Below are 21,083 nucleotides of genomic sequence, written 5' to 3'. Positions count from 1 at the left end.
GAGTCAGACAAGGGACACATTTGGCTCAGCAGCATTTTTGTCAGTTATGAAAATGTCTCAAATGGAAAATGTTATCCATAAATAAGCACTTTCTGCAACAATTCTCTGCTGTCCTTGATATGCCTCATAACAATTCTAGGTAGCTATGCAGGGCTGGTACCTTGGAGACCACCCATAGACCCAAGGGCTGCCAAGTACCATTCCTGCCAGTGTAAAAGTCAGCACCCTTTACAAATGTAAAATAACACAGCTCATGACATGTCCCCTTTTTAATGATTCTCTGTATGAGTGTATAACTATGAAACCAGGTCTAAACTCACAGAATTTCCTTCTTTTCCTTTGTGATGCTGCATAGTAGCATGAGAATAAAGCTAAAACGTGTCCTTTTGTGTTTGCTTGTTTTACATTGTGATCTAGTTGTCATAAACCCTGCAATCTGACCAAATTACTGAAAGAATAGAAAAGAACAAGCTCCAACATCTGGCAAGACATTAACTTGGACTTTCTTCTTGATTGTGTCTGTTTCAAATGCCAGGTGTCTATCACCTGGGCTATAGTTTTATTTTGGCAAAGAAAATCTATTACTAACTCTCTGAAGAATGCCGCCTCTGAATGATGCTGCAGCTAATGGAATACTGATTTACTGCCACAACTGTAAAGGATATTTTTTAACATTGTGTTACATGTCCCATCAATTTGGATCAACCAGACCTACCATATGTGAGAAGTTATCTACATTTTTCTCCAATAAAACTGAAATGATGAAAGCTTTGCTTTCCCTGAGGTATGATCCAGTATTGGTAGCCCCATTGTTGTTTTTTTTTAGCCCTCATCTTTGTCAGGGCTGGAGCATATTATTCCTGCAATGCTTGCCAGAATTCTATGGCTTACTTGTTGTTTGAGACTCACCATATGTGTCTTTGATCCCTGCCTAGTAGGCACTTTGGCTGCTTGCCAGTTTGGCACTTATGATTATCATCAGTATGAATAGCTCCCTTGCTTCTGATTCTGTCCTTCTTGCTGTCATCAAATCACTCTTTAAACAACTTTCTTATTTTCTTTCAGATGCTTATAAATGATCAATCTATTTTTACCATGCCTTTCTTGGCCAAGGTTTTGTGTCACACTGCAGGAAATCCAACAGCTTTATGTTTCCACTCCTAATGATCGGACTGCCAACTACCTGTGTAACTGCATGGCAACAATAAGGAGTACAGAAACATCTCTTGTGGTAGTGTTTGGAGTTACTCTGCATATTACACAAATATGCCTGTTTTCCCCATCTGGTTGGCTTGGTGGCATGATTTCTTTGAGAGATTATTTATTTTAGTCAAAAGCATTCCTTTTAATAAACGTTTTAAAACCTTTGACCAGAATGCAGCGTGAGCCAATGACAATGATAAATTCAGAGGAGTATCAGAATGATAAACAGTTTTAAGAGACAAATGGAAAGCCAAAAGCCAGTTGTGCACAATTTCTACTCACTATCCTGATACAGCACTAAACACATCTGAGCCCTTCCAGTGTTCTAGCAAACTGAAGTTGTTCCAAAAGGCCGTTGTTGAACAAAATATACACAGAATTAAAATAAGGAACAGCACAGGGCACATAAAAGTCCAGAGCACGAGAGGCCCACATGATGCTACAGAAAGATCTGCCAGAAGTGGCCATTATTCTTTACCTCACCCTGCAAATCTTCCATTAGTAAATACACTGGTACTATCACAGGACAAGCGTATCTGCCTTCATGTTAACTCATAAAGTGGGGTGGAGAAAGTTTTGTAGCCTCGGCAAGGAAAGAAGAGTATCAAGATGATTGTGTGTGCCTAAAACACAATCCTCTTGGAGCTTCTTTTGCTCTGTGCTGTCCAATGCAACTCTTGTTTAGCAATAACAATCCATTTTAGCCCTAGAGGTTTTAACACACAGGCCCTTTTCCAATAGAAAGATTATCACACCCTTCTCCCAAGAAACATGCATATTTCATATGAATGGTTTTATTTATGTGTCTCTTGTTTTTGAAACAACTCCTTGCATTTAGAAGGACCAGTTGAAAAATTCAGCGCAAAACTGGCAAGGGTGAAAAACAAATTCTGATTGCGGGGAGAATAAGAGGTAGAACAGAAAATAAACAATGAGAAACTGTTGCAAGAGAACTCAATTTGGGATTATTTCAGAATGTATCTGTTATGTTTTCCTTCTCTGCCCAACAACACCGTGAATTCAGAAGAAGAAGATGTTCTATTTCAGAATATGTGGTGGTGCTCTGAGTCTTGAAGCAGGTTTGTTATAGTAAACATCCACACTTGGGTTAGGCTGGAAGAGGCCACCGAGGTTTTAAGCCCTACAAAAACAAAACAGTAACAGACATAAAAACAATACCATTAGAAGGGATTTAATGTGCAGAAAATAGCACTTTGATATATAAGCTGCCTGCAGAGCATTACAATGCAGCTAATGTCAGAGGTATTTGTAAGAAAGATGATTAAAGGCCATAAGAAATTTGACTTTGAAACTGAAGCAACTCAAGAACAGGTGAGGTAGGTAGGAGAGGTACACTTCATTCATAGACATAGTCCTAGCTTTCTTGTGATAGCTGTTAACCTTTTTCCAGCTGGCTTTGAAATGTACAGAAAAGTGAAAATGAAATTATTGATCTTAATAAAGTGCCTTTCCCTTCACATATACCTCATCATTGATAAACCTTCTCTCACTGTGAGACAAAAAAGAAAGGCATGATTTTTTTGCCACCTTCTCTTATATTTTATCCCTAACTATAGGTAACAAGACCAAAGCAAATACCTAGAGACAGCATTTAAGGAAAGCTTAGTGGAATTTTGAACTGTAAAAATAAAAGAATGTTGCATTCATAAATAGTTTACTGGAAAAAGGCAGAAAATATACTAACTGCATCAGATAGTTGTCAGTAAAAAAACTTCCTGGCACTTTTCACTGGCCAGATTTGAAATTGCAGAGATGACTACCAGTAATATTTTTAAACTTTTACACTGGATTTTAAATATCTTATTTCTGAAAAGCCATAATTATCCTTGAAGAACAAAAGCTTCCCAGCCAATCAATCAGCATCCAGTTTTGGTTTACAATGACTATGAAAATACAATTTTTAGATGCACAGAACAACAAGGATGAAATGCAAAACTGCAAAAGAAAGATGGGGCTTTGACAGCATCCTATCTATTCGTGAATAACTGAAACAGAGACTTGGTTGTAAACCTGATAATCTTTTACAGAAAATGATTGATGGAAAGGCTAATAAATTTAACAAAATATCCCTGATAGCACAGAAAACGAATGATCCAGAAACAATTTTTGCTTGAGAGGAGTTTGGAAAGTTGGCTGACACAATAAATGTAAGGGAGCAGACAAAATATAACTTGCTGCTGCGGAGAGAGCTGTTGAAACCTGAACAGCACATTTGTAAAGCTCTAAGTTTTTGCTACCTAAATGGAAAGCAGAAATGCCAGTGTGCGCACGAAGCCTCGCGTCACCTGGACGCCCGAGCGAGCACGACCTCGTTTATCTTGCATGGTTTGCACAGCCCAGGGCGTCGAACAGGACACGTCTAGAAGCAGCCCTGTCCCTTCCCCTTGCTCCTCTCTTTCCCCTCTGCTGCCTGAAGCCTTGCCAGGTCAGGCTGGGCCCGGTGTCCCGCGGCCGTGCGGGGGCAGGGAGCGTGAGGGGCAGCACGGCTGGCCGTCCCCACGCTCGGCCCTCTCGGCTCTCTCTCCTCAGCGGTTTCTCCCGCACGCAGCCCCGACTGCAGTCTGCTGCGGCGCCGGCCCAGCCCGCAGCCAGCGCGGCCACCCACAGCCGCGGCTGCTCAGCCGGGAAGGCGAGGGGGGCAGGAGGCGAGAAGGGGCAGGAGGCGAGGGGCGCGGAGGGCGAGGGGCAGAGAGGGCGAGGAGAGGCACCGGGCGAGCCCTGGGGCCGGCGGGCGTGAGGCGGCGGCCGCCGCAGCCGCGCGGGAGGGGACGCGGCGGCGCTCGCGCTCCGCCAATCGCGGAGCTGCTCGCGCGCGGGCCGGAGGCTGCGCCCACCCTGCGGCGGCGGCGGCAGCCGGGCGAGCCATGGGCACGGTGCCGTCCGCGCTGAAGCACTGCCTCAGCTACCAGCACCTCCTCAAGGAGCAGCTGTGGATCGCGGAGCCGCCTGCGGCCGCGCACCCTGCGCAGGTACCGCCCCGCGCGGGTCAAGGGATGGGACGGGGCCGGCCCGACGGGGCGCGGCCGCCAGCAGGGGGAGGACGGGGCGCCGCCGCCCCCTCGCCGCCCCCTCGCCGCCCCCTCGCCGCCCCCTCGCCCCTCAGGCGCGTCCCCCGCGCCGCTGCTGCCCCTGCCTGCTCTGCCCCTGCGCGCCCGCAGCGCCCGGCTCTCTCTTCTCTCTCCTCTCTCCCCTCTCCCGTCCTGCCCGGAGCAGCGAGGAAGGGGGAGGCCTTTACCCCCCGCCCCGCACCGCTGGGGCGTGTCTGCTCAGTGTTCGGCAGACGGCCGGTGTCACACCGTGTTCCAGGCAGTGCGAACACAGGTGGGTGGCGCTGGGGCCGTGGTGAGGCAGCGGCGAACCCACTCAGCAGTGGTCCTCGCCACGCGTGATCATTCACCGTGTGAAAATGATAAAATGGCAGGGTGAGACGTATTTGGGCGGGGGCTGCCCTTGCTGCACGCCCTTTTATTGCTCTCACGCGTTTGCTGTCGAGGGAGGAGTCCCTGCAGCCGTAGGGGTGCGGAGGCAGAGCCGGGGGCAGTCACGGAGGGGTGAGTGAAGGTGGCTGCTCACCCTCCGCTCTGTGAGCTGCCAGCCGGTGTGGACAGTGGCTGCAGGGAGTGAAGGTTAGTGAGGTGCCCGGGCAGGCTGCGAAATCAACAGCGTAGGCCATGACTGTCCTGAACATGGGAAACAAAGGGAGGCAAAGTTACCTACCAGCATATCCTCTCTGAACAGTCATCCAGTCCAACTCCAGCTCCAGTAACCAGTCAGTGCTTCCAACCTTTAAAAACATAAGCCAAGCCTAGAACAAAATAATTTAAACCGTACTTAAATACATTTTTAATTTTCTTTTTTTAAGAGCAGGTCTTGTTTGTTGCATTTTCTGTTTTCAGATAGGTGGTGGGATCATCTCCCATTTTTCTCCGCTCTTTGGAAGTGAAATTTAATTCCTATGTAGCAATGTGACTTCAGAGGTGGAGAGAAGATGAAAAATGTTCTGATTGATATGAAAATTGACAGCATTTTAATTTTGCTTCAGATGCTCTGAGCCTCATATCTCAAAAGATGCATATATGGAATACCCAAAGCAACATTGTTGTGAGCATAAGGCTTTGTATAGGTAAGCCCCATACACCTTCCAGCTATCACACTTCCCTGGAAATAGTGTCTATCCAGAATTAAATCGGTGAAAAAAAGATCTACTTTTTTTTTTAGTGGATTTTTTTTTTAATGGTAAAGAAATAAAATAGGATTAATGGACTTTTACGTACTAGGCCTGAAGCAAAGCACTATAATTCTGTTCACATGCCCTTGCTATGTTTTGGTGCATCATTTCCTTTCAAAATATCTGAACATTTTTTAAAAGTGATATGCCACTTGATTGTGTCAGTCTCTCTCCCCCTATCAGATGAAGCATTTGAAAAGTCTTTTGCAACAGAGTGGATTTGCAGTCAAGAACAATCATTAACATCTTCTCAGAAAATAGTAGATTAAAAAAAATTTTTCTTTGTTTTAATGGATCATTTTACTTAATTTTTGCAGTGCTCTTCTTTTATTTTCATCACCATTTTTCTTCGTCCAAGGATACAGAAGGATGCCATCAGTAAACAGCAAACATGAGAATATACAGCAGGCATCTTCCCCGTGCACATTGATGTGGGTGTGAGCTGCACAGTAAACTAATTAAATCCAGAGGTGGTCATTGTTCATGTTTTTTCACATTTGCTTCTGCATTACCTTGCTGTGATTTTACATGAATCCGTTCAAATTTCCATATTTCTCACATGGACTCTTAAACAACCCACAGAGGTTTTCCTTATGTAGGAGTGCATTCCATACCAATCCTGGTCAGGAAATAAAGGGTTCCTAGTTACATGATCTATAACTATACTGGCTCAAGTGATGGTTGTAAAAAGTTTGTTGGTCTTTTTTTTTTTTTTTATGATCAGCATATGCAAGATAGTTATGACTGCACCACTGCAATGATGTTTATGAGAGTACACTAAGGAATAAAATAGGAAAGAGGGTTTAGGTACAAGAACAATTTCCCAGAAATAACGCTTTCATGGGTGATAAAAATATAGAGTTTATTTACTTGCTGAAATATTTTGAGGTGTTCCTGAGGATTTTTCTTTAACCACCAAGTAAAATGTGAATGTTGCTGCCAGGGCTCTTGTAAAAATAAAATCATTCTATTTTGTCTGAACACCCCAAATACATAATAATTTGGTTATATACTGTGCTGACTAATTTGTAGTCCCGTCCAGGTTCAACCACTTGAAGCTCTACTGGAGTTGAAATAATGGGTTCTAAAGTAGTAGAATATCTTATTCTTTGTTTTCCCTTCTTTTTTCTGTTTCATTTAGCCAACCATTTTTGTGGTATTTTTAGAAAAATATTTGACTTTAAAAGATAGACTTACTTGAGTAGTAAAGTTGTTAAAAATGAGAGATGAAAAGTAATAGGTAATTTGGCTAGGTGGCTAAATAGACAGTCAATAGAATTTTCTACTACATATTTGTAGAAGTTGCTAACACCGATTTCAGTCTTATTTAGACTAGTCTGTGTTACATCAAAAAATTACTGAACACCTGATTGGTCAATGAGACACCATATTCCTGTTGCATTCCTGTGTGTTCATCTTTCTCCATATCCTTAATTTCTTAACTGTTTGCTTAAGAATGCTTCCATAATGCTTCATACAAAGAATACAGTTCAGCTTCATTTTCATAGCATTACCCCAATGTGTATGGTTTTTATTATCAGGTCTGATTAACTTAATATTAAAGGTTTGGTTTATTTTTACTAAAGAAGAGCTATAGTACACAAGATTTTTTAAAGACATGGGTTTATGTCAGAACTGTAAAATGTGCTGGCATCTATGGAAAAAAAAAAGGTGACCACAGATATTGCAGTATTGGGGACATTTCTGCAGAGTCAAGGTCGTTGCTGATGGTGACTCACAGGATTTTACCAGAGAGTGTAATGTCCTTTGTGGTTTGCTTTGTGAAGTGCTCAGGCTGAGCAGCGGGGAAGGTGTTTATCTGCTGCTGGTGTCCTCTGGTTTAGCAGCAGCCTTCTTGCTGGAGAAGAGATGGTCTGAGAGTAATTGACATTGATTGCTCTTATCCTACAGACTTCATGTTATATTTTCGTGCAGGCTAGAATGGAATTTTGATGCATTAGGAATGTGCTAAGGACTCAGCAGGGAAGAGCTGGATGGCTAAAGTATCAAAGACTGGGATGAAATTCAAGGATACAGAATGATTAAGTGCTTTGAGACCTATAACCCAAACTAGAAACTTTGACTTTATTGTTAGAAGAGATTGAAGAAGAACCTTGGAATCCTCACAAATCAGAGGATGACTATGAGCTGCCAATATAGTTGTTAAAAAAAATCAAGTTAGGTCCTGGTCCTCAGATAGAGCAGATCAGATATTTCCAGTGAAACAGGGAGATTTTGATGCCATTGCAAAGAAACTTTATCTGTTCCATTTTGGTTAGTCATGTCCAAGAAATTGAATTCCAGCTGGGGTAAGTTAGGTCTTGCACCACTGGAATTGGAGCATGATTTGGGAACATTGAGTGGGAAGAGGGAGGTGAAATGTAAAATGCTTGAATTTGCTTGATACCTAGTGTTAAGACCTGGAGGATGTGTGGGCAGGGTGGGAAGAAGAGGAGTTATCTGTTTAAAATAAAGGAAGGTGTTGCTACCCACAAACATACACTTATACTCAGTCCATATAATAAATATAAAGTAGAAATTTAAAAACAAATTACATTGAGCATTGGTGGAATTCGTTAGGAGCTTTTTAATCACAGTAAGAAGGATATGATTTAGGTTTACTAAAAGGATTGTATGATGTGGTGTCCATAATAGTGAAAATTATTTGGTTTTTAAGAATTTTTAATGATTATATAATAAGGAATAGAGGATAGGTATTTAAATGTCTTGAAAGAGACAATCTATGTCCAGTTTTCTTAATTACACTGCATGGCTTAATACTTTGTTAAGGTCAGTGTCAACTTTAGTTGAGCATTCATCTGCCACTTTAAACTGGGGAATTCTACTCTGCAAGGGGGTAGTGGCTAAATTATAAGCATCTTTTTCTTAAACCATTGCATTTATGTAGTACTAGCTAGGTGTACTAAGGGGTGTAGTAAAATAATATATTAGGAGTCATGGTTTGGTGAGGGCTACCTACACTTAAAACAAATCAAGCAAAAAATAAGACAAAACTAAGACTCTAGTCTCTTATTTTTCTGGATGTAGCTGTGACTGTAGGAAGTGTAATCTGTCTAAATAATGCTAATGTGTGCAATGTTATGTTGTAGGGTTTCTGTCACAGACTTAGGCTGTCATATGGAATGCAATATCCAGAATCATTAACAGTTGTTCAGGATATTACCATTGGAAAATTTTATAACTGGGGAGGAACAGAAATGCCAGGTGCTAAATGCGTAAAATAATGAGCAAAAACTTGGGTCCTCTGATTTAGACAGCTAACTTCTGTTTCAGAGCCTTGATGCCAATGATTTATGTGCTACGTGCCTAAATATCCAGACTGAAAATGCACAGACTAAGATTCCCTCATCTCCTCACTGCATGACACTCTTGGATCTAGAGATGCATACAAGTGTCTTACTTTTTCAGTTTTAATGTGCTAGTTAAGATTTTGTAATAGATTGTCATGTTTTAAACAGATGCTAGAAACCTCTCAAATTTATTTTTAAAGTAACTCAAGAATAACAACAAAACCCACAGTCCATGTGACAATTATATGTGTCTTACTCACTTATGTTTGATTCTTGATTCAAATTACAGCATAAAAAATGAAGCATATGGTATTGTGCAGCCTGGGAGGAGACAGCAGATCTCTTTTGTTTGAGTCTTTTAGGTACAGCTCAGAGCAACTGATTTGAGACATATTGTATTTAACGTTCTTTTTATCTCCATGTAATTATATATTCCAGGAATAAATTAACATTTGCAGTCCCTCATCAAATAGCTATTTAGGCTATTTTCATTTTTTAATTTAATTTATCAAGATAAGAAGTACTATTAAAAATTTCTGACAACAATATTGCAAGTTTATTAATTTACTGTGACAATTATCATACATCATTGTTTATTCCCCCCTTTTTTTTTTTTTTTAATCTGATGAAAATTGCATGTGAGTAGAGACAAAACAAGGTAGAGAAAAAATCAAGGCAGTTTTCCTGGACTTTGTGTTGCAGTTTTTGTTTCTTAACTCTTTCAATGGATGGCATTATTTAAAGATACTTAATGAAATCTTTATAGAGAAAGTATGTTAATTTCACTGGACAAAGGTCTTTTTTCCCTTTCCCTTTGTCCACCATTTTTACCTCAATCTGTGTTTTCATCCTGACCTTTTGTTGTCTTTCATATAACCTAAGACCAAATAATTGATCACTAAGAATGATCATTGAAGTTCCTGGTTTCCAGTCCAACATTTTTCCAGCCCTTCACTCTTTTATATGCAGAGGCCTTGTCAATCCAGACTCAGTAAAGGAATCTTTTTCACATTGAATACATTACAAGAATGTCCCAAGAATGGGACTTTTTTGTTTGCTTTGTTGCAGATTTCAAGGAACATTTATTTTCTTAGTCTTCATAACATTTAAAGCATACAAAGTTATTAAATAGAAAAAATATATTTATATATATTATATAAATATAATTATTAAATATATATAATAAAGTTAATAGAATAATAAGGTGGAAGAGATTATAATTTAAATTATAACAATCTATTAAGTTTGTAAGCATGCTGTTTTTTCTTGTTGAATTTGGAAATGATGAATGACATATGAGACATGCTGACACTGAAGGTAGTAAATAAAACACCCTCCCACTGAACTGAACTGGAGTGCAATGCTGAGCTCTTCCTGAAATGTTCTTTGAAGTGAAGAGGAGTTTCCCCTTCAGAAGAGCAAGTCACTAGACTCATGCCAGCTTTTTCAGTCAGGTATTTTATGTGCTGCAGAGTAAGATCTCAAGAACATTGAAGAGAGAGAGGCCGAAAAGGCTGATTAGTTGGTTTGTTAGGGGTGCCAAACAGGATGTTAGAAGTTCAGAAGCTGATAAAGTGTAGGTTTGACTTAAACTTAATCGCTGACTTTCAGGTTTTTTATACCATTGGCCTGGTTATACTGGATAGATAATGGGAGCTTTTTAGCTCATAGAGATCTATGCTATACTGAGATTATTAAGTGAATTTAAAATTTTATAATAAAGGTGGAAATATTGTAAAGGATTTGCTTTGCAAATCTGGGAACTAAAAAAATGCACATCAAGTTTTTATTCAGACCCCATATCTGCTTTATGCTGAGATCCCATTTATGACTTTTCCCACCTCCATCTACTTCAGAGCCTAAATATGGGCACAGTGATGTTCATTTCCTCTCATGCCAGCTCAGGGAGGAGGATTGATTTAAGACACCCACATGTCATTTTTTTAAAATTCACACATTTTGGGAGAAGTATTTTCTCATTACTTTGGCTGGGAGTGAAGATAAGTGAACTGCCAAAGATCACTCAGATCCCAATTTAATTCCTACTGAAATAAATGAGAATAGCTTTTAATAAGACTCTTATTTACAATTTGTGGTTGTTCTGTTTTTCAGTTTTGGTAAGGAAATCTCACCGTAGAAGTTTACTGTACCAGCTGGTCAGACATAGAAGTTTTCATAAAGCAGAACATTTACTGCTCCTAATTAATCAAATTTTCTCTTTTTTAACTTTCTGATATGGTGACTAATAAACAGTATTAACTTTTGTCTCTATAGTGGCTTTTAGGTTGTTTTTTTTTCCAATTAGAAGGAATGCTGAGTACCTGGAATGCTTCAGGATGGAATGCTGGGTACCTAGAATGAAGTTACTTGTTTTCTCTACATTTTAATGATAGGACTACTTTTTGGTGCTTCTGAGGAAAAAGGTAGCTTCAACTCTTGCAGCACCTGTGTTGAAAGATTCACATGTTTATGGAAGTGTGTGTTTGAATTTCAGTTTATAAGTGAATAGCATGCAGTAAGAAACTGCTGCTGTGTAGGTATAGTCCAGAGATAAAGCTGAGTTCTTGTCATCCTTACTTCTTTCACTACATAGATATTCGAGGTGTTTAAACAAGGTGATGGTTCTCTGAAATTTTAGGACCTGAAGGCTATTGAGAATCTTTAATGTGTGAAATGTGAAAGAAGTTACGTTTAAAGAAACTGTGGAGAGCTTCAGAAAAGTAGTTATTTAGTACTTTAGGCTGTGTTGAATTATCTTCTATTGTTTAGCTCTCTCATTCATAAAACAAAGGTATAATATTTTCTGTAGCATCCTTCTTTTCCCCAAAATGTATATTTTAAAAGATAGATGAAGTATGAAAGAGATGATGTTGTGTGGTATTGTGAACTTGCTGGGCAAAATGTGCCACCTTAAAAGTTTGCCGGTGCACATGATATTGCTGATGTGGACCTTGACATACAGTGTTATGAGGTACTATGCACTCAGTAAGGCTCATCAATTAATTGATCCTCAGAAAATGCTGAACAGAAAAATAATAAATTTACATGTGGGAATAAAAATTACATAGAAATTTGTAGGAAAAGGTTCTCTCTGTATGTCTAATCCATCTATCTTCTGTCACTTTGGAAAACTCATTGGAATTCTGAGAGAAGTTGCTTTCTTGATTGATTTCTTGATTGATCAGAAATTTCTGAGAGAAGAGCATGATCCAAATCAGACTTTCATACTGTGCTAAATACCTTTAAAACAAATTCAGCATTTTTGCTTTTCAGCAAAAGGGAAATATTACTGCTGTATTAATGTATGCTTATATAGCCCTTTTGAGGTAGAAATGTCACAATGGTGCACACACTTTAAAATTAAGCAATGCAGTAGAGATGAAGGATTTTTTCTATTTTGTAATATGTTGATAGGGACATAATATACAATGAGTAATAAAGATTTTATTATATAAGGTATTAATCAGACACATATTTTATTATCTGGTCTTTGTATCAGTCACTTCAGAGAAAAACTGCTAAGCGCATGGTTTACATTTCAGAAAAATATTTCCATGGGCAGTTTTAAGGGTTGCCTTTCAAACTTAGTTTATTACAGTTAGAAGTAACCAGCTCATAGCTTTTTTTCGCTAACTTTTATAACTTAACTGGGTTAGGTATCATGTCAATGGTGAAGATTTTGATTAACATTTGGGACAAAGTCCTAATATTGCAAGAGATGAGAAAGATGCTGCAGGTGATAAGAAGGAAATGATATTTACTATTGGAATGTTGTTATAGCCAATATTATTTTTAGATAATTCCTTTGTTAAATGGAGATTTATTTTACAGTTTGGTGTAAATGAATGAAAGTTACTCCAATTGTGGCATTACATTTGAATTTATTTGGATTAAATATTCTTATGAGAGTCATTCTCAGCAGCTCTTGTGACAAAAACACAGATTTATTACATGCGGAAACTGCTAAAAGGTGCACTGGTGAAAAAACTGTGCTGGGTAGACATTTCTTCTTTGTTTGAATGAGGTTTTTTTGTTCACAGATGTTAGCTGTTTTGTATGGGAATAAAGGTGTTAGTTTATGAGTTTCTTGGAAAAAGAAGTTTAAAGGCTTTTAATGGATGAGATGTGTGGACTGAAGCGCCAGAGGACATTGCCGGAATGTTAGGTGAAACCCATAGGGAAATAATTCAACAGCAGCATCTGGAAAGGAACTGTATGTGGCTTTAGGGCTTACTTTTAATGCAAGTAGTTAAGATGAGATTAAATATAGGTGTTAGTATGTGAGAAATGGAGGAACAAGGTTAGTGATGAAGGTATATCATGTAGAACACTGGGATTAGGGAAAAGATTGAACAGAATCCACAGCTGATCACATCTGAATTTTTAAAACCCTGGAAACATAATTTGAATTGAACTATATACTAGCTTCATAAAAAGTAAAGCAGTGTACGTGAATATTTTATTGGGGAAAGAGAAGACAGGGTATAGGCCAGTTCATTGGCCTTGGCACGTCACTTTTGCCAGAATGGGATGAATGAAGATGGTGGAAGGTTAAGCTACTAAGCCAGTTGGCTGTTGGCTATGCAGAGAGAAGTCAGCTGGTGAGTGAGAATTTTCTCTTGTCTCCCGGCCATTTTTTGATATTCATTACTTGGTTCAGTTTCCTAAGCACTCTTGTCTGGTGCCATGTGAGATACCCTAGGGTAGCTGAGATGGCTTATAGGATTGGCAGGTATTGAATAGGATTTACTGGAGACTCTGCCCTCTGGCTCAATGGCTAGAGGTCAAGTCAGATGCGTCCCACATGCACAAGGGTGCTGTACTCAGCCATCTGACCTGCGCCCCTGCTGCTTGCTGCGTTGTTGGATAAGCTTTGGGCCATTGCTGACAGTGCTGAGAAGTGGCTCCATTCAGTTGGCCATGTTTCATTGATGACACCATTTAAGATGCCCTATGATATCCTCCTTTATCTCCAGCTTCCAAAAAGCCCCAGGTCCTTTGTCCTGCATGCTGTGTTGAGGGAACCTTAAGACATTTTATGTGAAGATATATGTTGACTGCACAGGGATACCTAGGACACCTGTGGACATAACCGTGTAAATACTTAAGGATTTTTAAAGTCCAGTTGAGTCCTATTATTAAGAATATTTCAGGACATTTTGAGCTTAATGAGTGGGATGACTGCATTGCCATTTAGTCCATAACTAGTATTATCTATTGTCAGTCATTGGAAAAATCCCTCAGTTGAGTTTATGTGTCACAGTAAAATGAAAGTATAGCTAATATTAGTACTATTAGATATTTATCTTTTTTTTTTTTTTTTTGTCCTTAGTTAATACTGGTCTTATTACTAATTTTAAAACTACATAAATTTCTTTCTCATCAGTTGAGCACTTTATTATTCAGAGAATGGAGGCTTAAAAAAAAACCAAACAAACTTCCTAAATGAGCAAAGTCTGGAAGTGAAAGCAATAACATTTGGGAAATATCATGATTCATTTTGCCATGACAACCCTTAATCTTCTCAAACAGTCTGAAGTAATATGTTCCAAATTTAATTTTGTCTTTGTCATAGGTCCTCGAGTACCAGTATATTTTCTTCTACTTGTTCCACTTCAATGTGTTCAGGTTTCCATGATATCTTTTTTAAATTTCATATAAGGAGTTTTTAAAATTCTTTTAATTATTTTCAGCAAAATAGGAAGAAAACAATATTCTTTAAATATGTTCACATTTGACTAATTTCATAGTGAAAATGGAAGATTTTTAAAACATCATGAATAGCGTCGTGTTAAAGTATAATTTCCTTACCATTATTGGGAAATTATTATGGTAATGCTTTACAGATGTTATTTTTATAAAGAACTTTATAAATCTCAAATTCTTCTGACGGAGGAGTTGCCAACAGTGATGAAATAAATAGCCATTAAAATACTGTCATTTTAATCAGTATCTTTTCGAAAGAGAGCTATGGAAAACATAGTGGTGGGCCACCTGTACTTAAATTCATGATTTACTTCATCTTTTAGGCCCAGCTTTGGACACAGAAGATGATTTTGATTGCAATAGTAATGGAGAACAGTTGATTTACTTTTAAGTTTTAATTTTAATTCTTAAAATTGCATGGCTCACTTTTCTTGACAATGAGTTATTTAGAGAGACTTACCTGATAGGGTGGATGGGCAGTATATCCCATATTCCCCCCCCCCCCCCCCCATTGATATCCCAAAGTATTTTAAAGAGCAAATTACTTGCACATGTTGGATTTGTAATGATGATCATGCCTCTGCTTTTTCAATGTGTGTGGAAAAACACCACTCTTTCTCCCTTCTAGAATTCTGTCTTTAGTCTTGCCTGTGAAACACCATACACACCATAATACTATTACCATAAATAATAGTAAAGGAAAGTGTGGGAGGTTTTGGCTCCAGTGTCATCAGTATGCTGTTGATCTCTGTTCTGTGTATCCTTTTCATCCAGCCCAGATGGCAGAGTATAATTGCTTTTCCAGGCTTTGACCAAGATAGGGATATGGATGAAAGTGAGTTGGCTGTAAATCAGCTTGGTTAATGGAGAAATGCTGCTTGTTAGCCAAGGGAAGCATTTAGGGAAATAGAAAAAGGTAATGTATACACCATGTCCTGAAAATACATTTTTGATTTTTGCTGAAGTGACTGGCTGTGTTGGCCTCCTGTTAATAATGGAGGTCTCTAGTACCATTTATTATTGACTTCATTGTAACACAAGTCTGACTGTGGTTGTCTCTGCTACCACCTGATGCTACTAATAGATTCCTTGATCATTATTTTTCAAGTTATCAAAAATTGTCTGTGACTTTAGCACATCTATGTGCTTTTTTAGGTTGCATGAACTGTTGGCTGTAATTTGGGTATTCAGATCTCTGCTAATCCATGTATTCTACACAGCAACAAATGTTTTTTAGAAGGTGCAAAGTCATGAGTGATAATTCAGAAAGTTCAGTCTCATCCAGGAGACCATTATTTGGCAAATGTGGCCTGTCATTTTTGTTGTCAGGTTATGAATGAATTTTTGTGAAATATAGACATGAATATTAAAGAAGGTATTTTTTTGTTTTCAAAGGTAGTGAAAAATCTTTGGGCTTGATTTTATCTTTTTGTTTGTCCTGTAATGCTGCTGCTTTTGTTTTTTTTAAGAGCATGCAACATCATAGCAGAGAATTGGACATGTCTGTTAGACACTCAGTCTCCAGTTCCTGAGATTTCCTTCTTTGAAGAGCTGTCAGAGCAGCAGTTTTGTTAGCCTGCCACATGCCTGTGGAATTTTCTGACCCACTGGAGCTTGCATTAGGTAAATTTTAAGCCGTGACCACAGGAGATGTCTGTGTGACTCTATACTGACATGTAGTAAGTTGTCCTTGGCCTCATAGTTGGAATGTAGCATGGACTTTTATGATTTTGATAATCAATTTAAAAAGTGTAATGTATATAATTCACATTTCTTCCTTTTGCTTACTAAAGGGAAAAACTTCTGGGGGTCTGTAACTATCTTCACTATCAAAATTGCTTCACAGATATTTTCCAGTATACTTTCACTGACTTTGTTTCTATTAAGTTATAAAAACAACAAAGAAATGTCTTAATTAATAATAAATATTAAATGTTGATCATTATATGCTTATATTTCCCCATATTTATTTCTATTATTTGAAATACTATTAGTAATTGTATTTTTATGTAAAACTTACATATGTTTCTTTGTGAATGTTTATATTAATAGATTTTCCTCATGACTGTTACATAAAGTGAGAAATACTGCTTTATTGATTTTCTATCCATCATAGCCTTTACTGTGTCCCTGAGATAACACCAACAGTTAGGTTGTGTGCTATCATTTCAACCCCCCAGTTTTGGAGGTTGAAAGCCATATATGAAAAATTAAAAAGCAAGGATTAAAACAAGACTAAAGAATATGGGCTAACGATACATGACTTTATATCCTGCTACTCAGAAAAACACTTGCCTGGCATAGTAGTTCAGTGTAGCTCATCAATTTTGAAAGCAACACTGTTACATTTTGTGTAATGGAGAGATCAAGAAAAAATCTAGTTCATAAAGAAACTGAGAAAGTCATAAAGAAATATAGAATAGAGTAGTATTGTTGCAAGATCAGTGTGGTAACACATATCATTTGTTTGCCTAAAAATAGTAGTTTCAGAATGCATTCCAAACCCACGACATGCTCAAAACAACCAGTGAAGAATCTTTAAGCTTGTTTACTACTTCTGAACTCTGCACTTCCTCATGGAAGGGGAAAATTAGTAAAAATCTAACAGGGAATTTGAGTTTAGTCTGCCCTGTGATATAAAAAGTACAATAGAAAACAACTTTCACCCTCTCATACATTTAAAAATGTTTCCTTTATTACATTATTAAATGTTACAATTATTACATTTTATTCTTATGATTTTAAAATAAAAGTGAACGTAGACTCCAAATAGTTTTCAAATATATGACTACACTTTCTATTAAACAAAACAGACAGTTCCAGGCTTGCAGTTTGTGTGTTGTCATAGATCAAGCTGAGTTCACTTCAATTGGTTATATGAGGTAAATTGTGTACTGGAGGCAGCTGCAGGTTCTTGTTTCCTATCCATTAAGAACATTCACTGTAAGCAAAAGAGTAAACTAAAAGTCATAGAAAATAATCAGCAGGTGTTTCACCCAAAGTATGTGAGAGTTCTCTGAGCTGATATAAAGGAAAATAGTCTGGGAAGTGAGGAATTCCTTCTGTCTTCTCTCTCAGACTCCTGCAGGCAGGGATTATATTGATTTATTAACTCTGTAGCTCTTAAGAAAATGTGCTGTTTTGTGTTTGTCTGAAAGAAATGTTCTTTCTCATAGAAAGGAGTTCCTTATTTGTTTTGCTGCATCTCATTGCATTTTGCCAAGACCAGGGAAGTACTGTGCTGTGAAATTGGTTTGCAAACTTAGTACCTCTGTGGCAATTGTCTGTGTGATCGGTGATTTAGCACAATTGCATATTATGCTTAAATTTTCCCTTTTGTAACCATGATTCTGTTTGTGTATCTGGCAGAGCTCTTTTACTACTACTTGAATTTTGGTGTATTTTTTCTTATTAAACCCTTGTTTGTTGCTTGAATAAAACATTACTTTTTGGGATTACTGTCATAGCATCTGGTAGCTGTAGCCTCCAATGGATAAGAAGAGTTAATACTCAAAACACTAATGTTCAGATGTATTTTATGGGTGCTGCTACTCTAATCTGAAAAGTGTGAGATTTCTGGCTTTCATCAACAAAACTTATCCTTAGGGTAAGCATTAACAACTACTATGCTTTGTTTTAGGTGCAATTTATAGCAAGGGTCAAAGAAAGGAGAAATAGGCTGCATTCTAATCCCAGCCTGTTTGACTTGGGTTAAAGAAATACTCAAGGAGTATCTCTGAATTGGATGTTAAGGAACAAGGTTCAGATATTACAATGAACTCTAGAATAAGAAATTTCTCTGTCAGGGAGTAGGGAGGGCCAGCAGGCCCCTAAGGGAGGGACCTGAGGCTGGTAACAGGCAGTGCCACAGGAACCAGGTGGGGTGAGAAGTGTAGGCCTAGAGGGAATATCCTAGAGGGTGGGCCTAGAAGGAATTCAAGCACAAGTCCAGGTCATTGGGTGAGTTTGTAGTGTTGAGGGAGGTCCCAGGTTACAGCTGGGAGTTCAGGTCAGTGAGTCATGGTCAGGCTTTAGTCCAGTGGTGGTAAGCAGAGTTGGCCGTGCAACCCTGTGCCCATCAGGCAGGTCCGCAGTGATGAGAGGGATCCAAGGTCAAACTGCAAAGTCAGTCCATGGGTCTAGGATGGATGTGAATACTCTGTTTACTGGGGAGTCATGGGAAAACAAGGAGGAAAGAATTAAATTGGTCTGATTTGCTTCTAGGCTGTAGTTTGGGCAGAAGAATAGAGATCATGCCAGTTGCTCCAAAGAGATGCTCTGAAATTACTTAGTATCCTCTTCATTGGACTGATGCTAGCTGAGGTTTCTTAATCTTGGTCTGAATACCTTTGCTGTGGCTTTGGAAGACCTATTGTAAAGGATTTTCAAAAGGAATAGTAATTTATAGATGGTTTTTTGATTTTTGAAATTTGTAACTATGTCTGTGAGTAGTGTAGGTGAGTGTGACTTGAATGTTCTAGTTTTGTGTGAGAATAGTATTCTTAACACAGCAACTGGTTTTTTTCAGTCTTTTGGGCATTCTTTAGTAATGTCATTTGTTACCTTTTGATTGCCAGCTCATCAGAGAACTTGACAGAATTCTTTTTTTCCAAATCTTAATTTCTATTTTCTAAATAAAAGTAATAGTTGTTTTTTTGTGTATTAGTTAGTATTATTTGTACTTTATCACTTTTGCCTTTACCATTAAAATCCTCTTTGTAAACAGGATTAGATCAAACAACTGGCCACTCCAGCAACATGAGCACAAGTCTCATAATTCAGTTAAATTCATTTTTGTTTAAAATCATATTTCTTACATTTTCATATGAATTACTTTTTTTGCAAACAATCCTGCAACAATAAGTAATATACTAGCAGATTATATTGGAATGTAATAGTTAATGTAAATGACAGTAGAAATATTAGGGCTATAATTTTACCATAGAAATCCTTACAGTGAATTCTCTCCCAGTTCAGACAATCCCCTGATATGTAAATCACTACTCTTTCATAAGCTCAAACAAGCCTTCTGACCTCAACAATTATTTGGTTTATTCCAGGTGAGTTAACTCTGCACTTAACTAATTTTATTCTGTAATTATTTACTTGGATTTTATATTTTGCCATCCAATGGACAATCTCCAGTTGATTGAGTTGTTTTTTGAAGTTGGAAGTCCCAATATTTCTACTCATGAAGTTCCAGGCTACTGTTTTATCTATGACATCCTAGTTTGTAGCCCAGGATCAAGTTTGTCATTTCATTTTCTTACTTCAGAAACAATATGGAGAGTCCTAAGTGTTATCTTGCATATTGCTTTTATTGAAATGCATTGGGGAATTCGATGGAATTTTGTACTCTGCCGTAACTGCTTTTTTGTGGTATGTCTGTGTTAACATTCAGGTCATGAATGTGGAGTGATATAATAAGAAAACTTCGTGTGATGAAAGATTCTCAGGGGTTGAAGGTTTTTGCTAGTCATGGTCCATTCATGGCTACTCCTCTCCCAGTGGTCATGTCAGCAGCATGCAGCAGAAGTTCAAGAAGAATGCGCAGTTTATCTTTACTGAGGGATATTCCTCAGGTGCATCCCACTGTTTTTTGAATCTTCTCCATTTTTTCTCTAGTTAAGCTGGGAATTAATGTGTTTTATATCTGCCTTCTAGTAGTGTGAACTATGTGAAGAAGGATTTTAATTTCTTCCTGTTTATTTCCTCTATATCTTGTAAAGTTTAGAGACATCTAAGTGTTCAGAAGATTCACCAGTTTTCTTTGTTCTCCTTCCAGCAATCATATTATTTATCTTAGAGCCTTCTCCCGGTTTTTGGGCATTTTTCCATGTCACTGCAGGTATACATTATGGAGTTATGATGCCACCTCCCTGCTGATTCTTGATGAAAACTGCTTTCCTGAGTAATTCTTTGTACAAGAATGGACCTACCTTTGTTCAGTGTCCTCTGTGCCAGAACACCACCTTGTGGAAAAGGAAAGGAGAGCTTTATCTTAGAAGGATTGAAAAGACCTGAACCTCCAGATGCTTCTCTTTTACTTCTGTGTTTTTCAGTTACCTTTGAGAAGCTCTGGATAATATTTGCCATTGCTGTTTCTGCCCTTATGAATGACCTTCATGGAATAAAAATCAGAAGGCTGAAAGAACGTCAGCACCTTAAGTAGAAGTAGTGAAGTTGTGAAGTAGTGACAGAGCTTAAAAAGTGTGTTTATTTAATCTTTTTACATTTATTGTTACATTAGGGAGATTATACTGCTTGAATTAAAAGTTACTAGGGTTTTCTGTAATGAACCTAAATTTGCAGCTATTTATAGTTGAGAGAAAATGTTTCCATACAGAAATTTGGCATTCAATGTCTCAAGCTAAATGGTTTGGTTTTCCTTTTTCTATTTCTTTTAAAAATACTCTTTGGCTGCATTCTGTTTTGAGAGAGGCATTTTTTTTTGTGGTTTTATATGCTTTTTGTGCTCCCTTGGCAAGGCTTGATACATGGAAAAACAAATTTTCCAGGCTCTTAGTCTTTTATGTCAGCTATTTCCTTTTTGATATTTAAAACATGATACTTTGGTGGTCATTACTTTTTAACAGAGACCCTGTATTATTCAA

At 38.1% G+C, this 21,083-nt stretch overlaps 1 protein-coding gene across 1 annotated transcript in view; it reads left to right on the top strand.

The window, feature by feature from the left end:
• The first annotated feature begins 4,053 nt into the window (after positions 1 to 4,053).
• The window catches only part of HMGCLL1 (3-hydroxymethyl-3-methylglutaryl-CoA lyase like 1), a 75,728-nt gene continuing 58,698 nt past the window's right edge, over positions 4,054 to 21,083 (top strand). The window contains exon 1 of the mRNA XM_054280581.1: positions 4,054 to 4,193. Within this exon, the coding sequence (XP_054136556.1) occupies positions 4,089 to 4,193 (105 nt within the window). The 5' untranslated portion in view covers positions 4,054 to 4,088. The remainder of the gene's footprint in view (positions 4,194 to 21,083) is intronic.

The sequence above is a fragment of the Melozone crissalis genome, unplaced genomic scaffold (genome assembly GCF_028551555.1).
Source record: "Melozone crissalis strain CALT ecotype California unplaced genomic scaffold, PUWL_Pcris_2 ptg000027l_1, whole genome shotgun sequence".
Lineage (NCBI taxonomy): Eukaryota > Metazoa > Chordata > Aves > Passeriformes > Passerellidae > Melozone > Melozone crissalis.
The sequence above is the reverse complement of the archived record's forward strand: the minus strand, read 5'-3'. Positions and strand labels throughout refer to the sequence as shown.